General features: G+C 68.2%; 1 protein-coding gene across 1 annotated transcript in view; it reads right to left on the bottom strand.

Annotated features, from left to right (window-relative positions):
• Positions 1-1,717: 1,717 nt before the first annotated feature.
• Positions 1,718-7,821, bottom strand: part of FAM124A (family with sequence similarity 124 member A) — a 75,039-nt gene continuing 68,935 nt past the window's right edge. The window contains exon 3 of the mRNA XM_041730887.1: positions 1,718-4,578. Coding sequence (XP_041586821.1) covers positions 3,910-4,578 — 669 coding nt within the window. The 3' untranslated portion in view covers positions 1,718-3,909. The remainder of the gene's footprint in view (positions 4,579-7,821) is intronic.

The following is a 7,821-nucleotide window of genomic DNA, read 5'->3' as shown; positions in this document are numbered from 1 at the left end:
TAGGAATACCGGTGCTTTTTCTTCAGATCCAACTAATTCTTTTTGTTTGTTTGTTTTTAAAGATTTTTATCTATTTATTCATGAGAGACCCAGGCAGAGGGAGAAGCAGGCTCCACACAGGGAGCCCGACGTGGGACTCGATCCCGGGACCCCAGGGTCATGCCCTGGGCTGCAGGTGGTGCTAAACCGCTGAGCCCCCACTCCCGGGCCGCCCTGATCCAACTAATTGTGATTTAAAGCCATGAGCCACAGGGAAATCCCTTTACACTAATTGTAATTGAGGGGGACCCTCCCCTGAACGGGATGCAAGAGTCTAGGAGGATTATACGGTGGGTGAACGGGGGAGGGCCTCGCCGATCACGCTCCGGGGCGTGTGGTCTGGCCCAGGGAGCCAGAGGGGCAGGGGTCGGGGCAGGGGCAGGGTGGGGGGGTGGGCACTGGCTCGCTGCCGGCGCGGACTCGGGCCTCCTGGGCAGTCGGGACGCAAGGCCCAGAGCTCTGCACCCCCCGGGCCAGGGGCTCCCAGGGGGCCGACAGCTGCGGGGGCTGAGCCTGGGCCCACACTGGCACCTTGGGCCCACCCCGCCTCACCCCTCGCCCCCCATCAACCCCTGCCCCCTGCTTCACCCCTCACCCCACCTCACCCCTCGACCCCCACCCCCTGCCCCCCGCCTCACCCCTTGACCCCCCACCTCACCCCCCTCACCCCCCACCCCCTACCCACCCCCTGCCCCCCCTCCCCCCCCACCGACTACAGGTTTGGCCTCTGAGACTGGAGGGAGGCGGCCCTTGGACTTGGCACTCGGGGCCCAGTTTCCGTCTCTCTGCAGCGCAGCACGGCAGGGGGTCAGGGGGTCCTCTGGGGCGTGGGGCCGCGTCTACACCTCCAGCTCTGCTGGAGAGCAAACCGCTGGTGGAAATCCCCTCGTGAGACAGCGACTGGAAATCCGTGCTAAGAGGAGCCTGGTTCCCACTGAGGATTCACCTCGGGCGCTGAGTTCCGGGGAAGACCAGGCCGGTCAGCAGGTCTGCTCCCCCCGAGCGGGCCCTCCCTCGGGTGCCACCGGCCCGCCCCGCGGCGCCCCTCCCCCGGACTCTCCTGCCTCAAGGTCTTAAGCCCTTGGAGTTCCACGGCCTCAAGCCCTGGTGGCAACGGGATAACCGGACGCGGGATAGTAAATGGCAGAGGTGAGGCCGCTGCCCTGGCGCTGGTCCGGGTGCAGTAAGCCCTTGGCCTCAGCTGGCGTGGCCTAGACTGTGCAATCCCACTAGCTTTCGTGTGGCCGCTCCCCTGTCCGAGGGTCACAGGGCGCCAGGAACACCAGTGCTGTAACTCGGTCTGTTCCACCACGTCCTCCCCCGTCCCCGAGTATCTGGTGGCTCACCTGTCAGCGCCGCGGGGGACCCAGACGTTTCCCTAGGGCTCGGCACGTCAGTCAGGAGCGGCCTAAGGACCACCTGGCCTGTGCAGTGACGCCGGGGGGTGCGCAGGTGCCCTGTGGGGCCGTGAGCCGTCATCTGGGGGAGCCGTTCCGGAAAAGAGACGAGGGGCGGGCTGCGAACTAGACGGGGACACACAGTAGCACCCCCCCCCCCCCGGGCAATGCTGGGGGCCGAGGACAAGGTCACCATGAAATGACAAAACACTCGGGCTAAGACCCAGGTGCCCTGTACCGCAGAGCCTCGTCTGGGAGAGAAAGAATCGGAGACAACCTCGTGTTTTCAAGTGGAACAAGTTTATTGAGCGCGTGTCGGCCTCTCCCGTCAGGCTGGGGGGAGACGCCGGCGCAGCCAGACGGGGGGCCAGGCCCTTGTCGACACGTCTCTGTGGCCGCCTCTGAGCACCGCCTGGCGCGTGGGGGGGCTGGCTGGGGACCGAGCTGGGATCCCCGCTTCGGCCCTGGCACCCGGGGCATCTTGCACGTCCTGCTCCGCTGCCCGCCTCCCCCGGGTCACTGGGCTCGGGGGGCTACCAGGGGGGTGCTGGGGAGCCTCGCAGCCGCCCGGGCGTGCACACACGTGTGGCAGACACGGGCACGCGGCCAGAGGAGCCAGAGGAGCCCCCGTGGCAGCCGGCCTGCCCGCTCATGCCGCACTGACTCGTGCTCGTGGGAGGACGTCCGCGTGTCGACGCCCTGGCCTGGTATTTCCATCCCTGAAGTCCACATGCTGCTCCCCGCCCCCCCCCCCCAGCTGTCGGGAGGCACGTCTCCGACCAGGAGGCGGGCAGCAGTGGCTGCCTGGGAACCGGCAACGCGGAGGGACGCCCCTCGGTGCCCCAGCCCGGTGCTCACTCGCGGGGATGCTGCCCGACAGGACGGCCCGCGGCCGCACACCAAACGGCTGGCAAGCCCCGCCTCGGCCATGTAGCCCTTTCTAGAAACAGGTTGCTCGCCCCGGCTGGGGATTCGAAGAGGCTCGCGTGTTTATTTACGTAACATGGAGAAGATGGTGATTTGGAGGCCAGGAATATCCAGGATGCTGGGGATGGGACCCAAGGTCCCCCGCACGGGGACGGCAGGGGCCTAACAGCCGCCTGGAGGGCAGGGGACAGAGGGGTCCTGAGGCTGTGCCCAGACGTGGGGGCGCTTTCAGGGACGTGGGAGCCGGGCCACGAGCCGTGGAGGAAGGAGCCCCGAGCAGGAAAGCAGCAAGGCAGACACGTCCACGCTCCTGCTTCCAAAGGTAGCGGCGACCAGGCCCGGCTCGGCCTGCACCCCCCGCCCGACCCCGTGCCAACTTGGCACTGGGACCTGGGGACTGTAAACGTGAGCGGGAGGGAGCCGATGCTTGGATACCCTCGTGCTTCCGCAGAGGCAGCCGACGGCGGCGGGGCTGAGGCCGGGCTAGTGCTCCGGCTTCAGTTAAGGCTTCCGCGCCCTCGGGGAGGCTGGCGAGGAGACGTGCGTCCTGGACGGCGTTTCCTTTCCAGCTTCCCCGTCTGCAGAAGACGGGGGTGTTTATTAACCTGCGCCACCGAAATGTCACCTAAAAATCATACAAATCATTTAAAAGTGAAAAGGTCCGGGGGGGGGGGGGAGGGGGTGACGATGCGCATTTGCGGGAGAACGTGGTACAAAATGCGGCTCCTGCCGTTTATGCAGAAACACGCGCAGCCCTTGGATGCTGGTTTTGGACGTGGAGCAGTCAGGACCCTCCACCGTGACTGGTCCCCTGATGCTCTACCTGCGAGCGCGGTTCTTCCCGGATCCAAGTACCTGCAGGGAGCGGGGCGTCTCCCGCAGACCTGGCGACTTCGGGCCACGCGGTGGTTGGCAGGTGGACGCAGACCTGGCCTCTGGCTCTCAGGCCCTGCCTCGGGCCCACCGGGAGTCTGTGCTCACGATCACCCCTCCCAAGGTTCAGGGGTTCTTTTGCCTAAGTCCACGTCTCCGGTGTGCACGGGGCCGGGCGCCGCCGTGGTCTGCCTTCCAGCAGGCGGGCGGTGTGGGCTTCGCTGGGAGCGCCACCCGGATCCGCGGGCACCTGCGTGGGCTCCAGGGAGCCGGCCGTCACGTGGCCACGCGCCCATCTCTCGCACAGGCCACGTGGTTGCTTCCCCACACTCCACCTTTTGGCTTTAATTGCTTTTCCTTCCTTTTCTTGGCGTGAAAAATCGCCAAGTCGGCTCCGGCTGACCAGGTTTGCTTTTCATCTCAAGTAATTACACGAAGCATTTAAGTGCACTAAGTGCACGACGCCCGATGTCCGGGGGAGCGCAGGAGGCAAACGACGTGTCTCCGGGCTCGAGCTGGAGAATCCAGGCGCACAGACACGCTGGTGTTTTGCCCGCCCACCACCTGTCAGGTAAGAGGCGGCGCTCAGGTGCCCGGGCGGAGGGGGGCCAGGGGCACGGGGCCCCCCCGGGCCGCAGCACCAGGGCCTGTGCCCGGAGCCAGGCGAGGGCCGTCAGATGTAGAACTCCTCGGCGTCGCGGCCCGCAGGCCCCGGGGGTGCAGGGGCTGGGAGCTCCGGGGGGGGCCTGGGCGACACGGCCGGGAGGGGGACCCAGGTCGCCCCTCCGCCCCCCGTGGGCAGCGGCCCCTCTCGGACCCCCTTGGGCTGCGGCCCGTGGCTGTGCACCCCCCCGGGGCCCAGGGCGGCCTGGGCGCGGCCGAAGCTGCTGGGCGCCGAGTAGGCCGAGACCACCGACAGGTCGGAGGAGGACAGCCGGAGGCCCGTGTCCACGTCCGTCTCCTGGGCCCCCTCTAGGTCGTCCACGGAGACCAGCTGGCCGTGCCCGCGCCCCGATGCCCTGTGCCCAGGGGCGCCGCTGCTGGAAAACCACTGGGGCAGCGCGGAGGAGCCCGGCGGTGGGTCCCCCGTGGGCAGACAAAACAGGGACTTGCTTCTCTGGAACGACCAGGGGAGGCTGGTGGTGCTGCCGGCGGGACCCGCCAACTCCGGCAGGTGCCTGGGGGGCTGGGCCGTGGGGCCGGGCGCGGGCTGGGGGCTGACGGCGGGGGACTGCTGGTGGCGGCCGGACACGCTCCCGCTCGGGGAGGGCAGGGGAGGAGGCTCCTGCTCCGACAGGTGGGGGCTCCGGGCGGGCCTGGGGGTCTTGAGTGCCCTCTGCGCCTGTGGGGGAGGAGGGCACAGTGGTTAGCTGGAGCGGAGCACAGTCACGGGTCCCCCAGAGCCCCCCTCGGGTGTGGCTGCAGCCACTGCAGTCCCCCAACCCCACGGCCAGGGTGCAGGGAGCACAGCGGGTGGGGGCGAGTGGGGGCGAGTGGGGGCGAGTGGGGGCCAGTAGGGGCCAGGTGCACCAGGCCCCTCAGCCCGGGGAGCTCCCTGAACCTTCCCGGGGGAGGTGCAGCCCCCAGGACCACAGGGCCACGGGAGGGGAGCTGGCTCCGTGGATGTGCCAGGGGGTGGGGGCCTGGCCGAGCCGGGCCGGGACAGGGGGGTCACCGCTAAGTGCAGTACGACCCCTGGAAGGACGGGCTTGTGTCCAGCCAAAGCACCACCGTCGGAATGTGACCCACGGAGGACGGGGTGACCAGGGTGGGGTGGCACAGTCCAGGTCAGCACGGGTGGGTGGCGGCCAGGGCCTGCCCAGGGGTGGGCGCCCATGGCTCGGCAGTGAATCTGAGGAGCACGAGGCTCCCAGGAGGTGCTGCGTGGATCCAGCGAGTCCTGGGACGCTCTCCCTTCAGGGCCTGGGCAGCAGGGGCCTGGCACCGTCCCCCCAGGGCCCCCTCGGCCCACTACCCGCCCCCGCGGCGCAGGGGGAGCCTGTGTCCGTCTGTGGGACTGGGGGGGCTGCCGTCGGTGCTCTGCTGCTCTCAGCCTCCCTCTGCTCCAGCTCAGAGCCCAGCCCACAGACCAACCCTACCACACAGTTTCCGTCAACTAAGGGATTTGGGGGGCACCTGGGCGGCTCAGGTCATGACCCCGGGGTCCTGGGATGGAGCCCCACGTCGGGCTCCCGGCTCAGCGGGGCGTCTGCTTCTCCCCCTCCGCCGCTCATGCATATCTCTCTCTCTCAAATAAATAAAATCTTTAAACAAAATAATGGATTTGGGGACAGTGAGCCTGACTCCAGTACAGGATCATCCAACTTCTGGATCCTTGAAATAAGGGCTGAGTGAGGGTTCGCAGCGGGGGTGCTTCCTGGCCCCCAGCGGCTGTGACCCCCTGGGCCTTCCTGCACAGCACACACCCTTGCTTCCCTGTTGACGGGGAACCGGGTTTTCCCACAGCCACCCGGGACTCGGGGTGAGCGTCACAGACGTGTTACAGGTGAGGGAGGGGAAGCGGCAACGAGACCCCGTCTGTGACCACGTGAAAGTCCTGTTTCGCTGGAAGGACGGGAGACAGAAGTCGCTTAGGCAAGAGACGGTGACGACGGAGACCAGGCCTGCCCAGTGGGAGCACAGGTGGCCCCACAGGTGAGCCTTGGAGACGGGCGACTGTCCTCCGGGTGGACAGCATGGGCGAGGGGACGCGGTGCTGGACGGAGGCTGACCACGCAAGGGTGACTGCTGGCAGGTGAGCGAGGAACGTGCTCCGGGGTGGGGGGTGGGCAGGTGAGCGAGGAACGTGCTCGGGGCCGCCTGGTGGATCAGAGTGTAGGTGCTGGAGGCAGCGAGGAAGGCCACACTGGGAGTGGAGCCTCGCACCGTCCTGGGTGGGGACCTGGACCCACTGGGTCGGGAATCCACCTGCTGGTCCTCAGAGTCTCAATTATGCGTCACTTTTTACACATGACCCTTCCCTTCGTCGATTCCTAAGGTCCCCCCGACTGCAGGTAGGTCTCGATCCCACAGACCCACTGACTCATCTTTCAAGCAGCACTGACCGGAGGCAGAGCTTCCCCACGCGGGTTTGAGTTCTCAGTGGGTTCATCAAAGGCGCTCGGAGACCCGCGTCGCCAGCAGCCTGGGCCCCACACGGATACTCTTCCTCTTCTGTGTGCTCCGCGGTGTGCAGACCGGCGGGGGCCAGGCCCGGGGGCTCTGAGGGAGGCCTGATGGTCCCGGCGTCCAGGTGCAATAAAGGGAGCGGTGATGAGGGGCGGTCTGGGCCGCAGGGTGAGCCAGGGGAGGGCGCCCACCCGGAGGGGGAGGCGGGGTCTGCAGAGGTGACGGCCTGGGGCCTGGGCCCGTGGTGCTTGAGCAAAATCTCAGAAGAGGTGCTTCCCACCGACCGGGGGCTCCGGGGAGCACGGAGGCGCCCTCCTGAGAGGCTGCAGGCAGGAGCGGGCGGGAGGCGGCCCCGGGCGCCCACAGGTGAGGCACCTGGAGACCCGACGGGGCGGCCACTGCAGGGCTGCGGCTGCTGGGGGCCTCAGCGAGGAGCTGCGGCAGAGATGGAGGCTTCCCCGTCTCCCCGGACCTGCGCCCCGCGCTCCGCACCCCGCACCCTGTTCCCCAGCACGCACCCAGGCGCCAGGTGAGGGCCCTACCTGGGGGAAGGGGCGCACCTGTGCCCGAGAGGTGTCACTGCTTGGGGGCGGGGGGGGGGGGTGCTGCTGCGCAAAGTGGTTTGCTCGGGCACTGAGCTTGGCTACACAGGAGATGTCCTGTGGCAGGACAGCGTCTTAGCCGCCCTGTCCGTCAGGGGCCCCCGGGGACAGCGGCCTTCCCTCCTTCTGCCTTCGGGGCTTCTCTGGGTGCCTGGGGGGCCTCCTTTGGGGCCTGCCCTGGACAGGAAACTGTGTGCCCTCAGGCCAGGGAGTGGGGCGCTGATGGGGGAGGCCACGGGGCAGCAGAGCCTCAGGCCCCAGGGGCTCAAGCGGTGCACCCTGCTCCCCCACCCTGCTCCCCAGGGCCCTGCTCCCCCTGGGCCCTGCTCCCCCCACCAGGCTCTGCTCCCCAGGGCCCTGCTTCCCCCACCAGGCCCTGCTCCCCCTGGGCCCTGCTCCCCGCCCCCAGGCCCTGCTCCCCTCAGGTCCTCTCCCCACCAGGCCCTGCTCCCTGGGCCCTGCTCCCCCAGGTCCTGCTCCCCTTGGGCCCTGCTTCTCCACCCTAGGCCCTGCTCCCCTTGGGCCCTGCTCCTCCACCCTAGGCCCTGCTCCCCCCTGGGCCCTGCTCCCCTCCCCCAGGTCCTGCTCCCCCAGCCCTGCTCCTGGCAGGTCCCTGCTTGTCCCAGGGGGACCAGCATCGCTACAGCTGAGAGCCACTCAACAGGGGTTCGGTTAATGCTTCCCTGGGGGTGACCCTCTGAGTCCAGCACCTCCTGTGTCCCGCCTTTCCCTGGAAGCCCCTCTCCGCCCTGGTGGCTTCGGGCTGCCTCAGGTGACAGCAGGCGACCCAGGCGATGCACCGTAGGGTCACCTTCCTTTGTCTTTGAGGCAACACAGGGTCGGGACTCACCGGG

Source organism: Vulpes lagopus, chromosome 16 (genome assembly GCF_018345385.1).
Source record: "Vulpes lagopus strain Blue_001 chromosome 16, ASM1834538v1, whole genome shotgun sequence".
In the NCBI taxonomy this organism is placed as follows: Eukaryota; Metazoa; Chordata; class Mammalia; order Carnivora; family Canidae; genus Vulpes; species Vulpes lagopus.
This window is presented reverse-complemented; position numbering and strand designations above follow the sequence as displayed.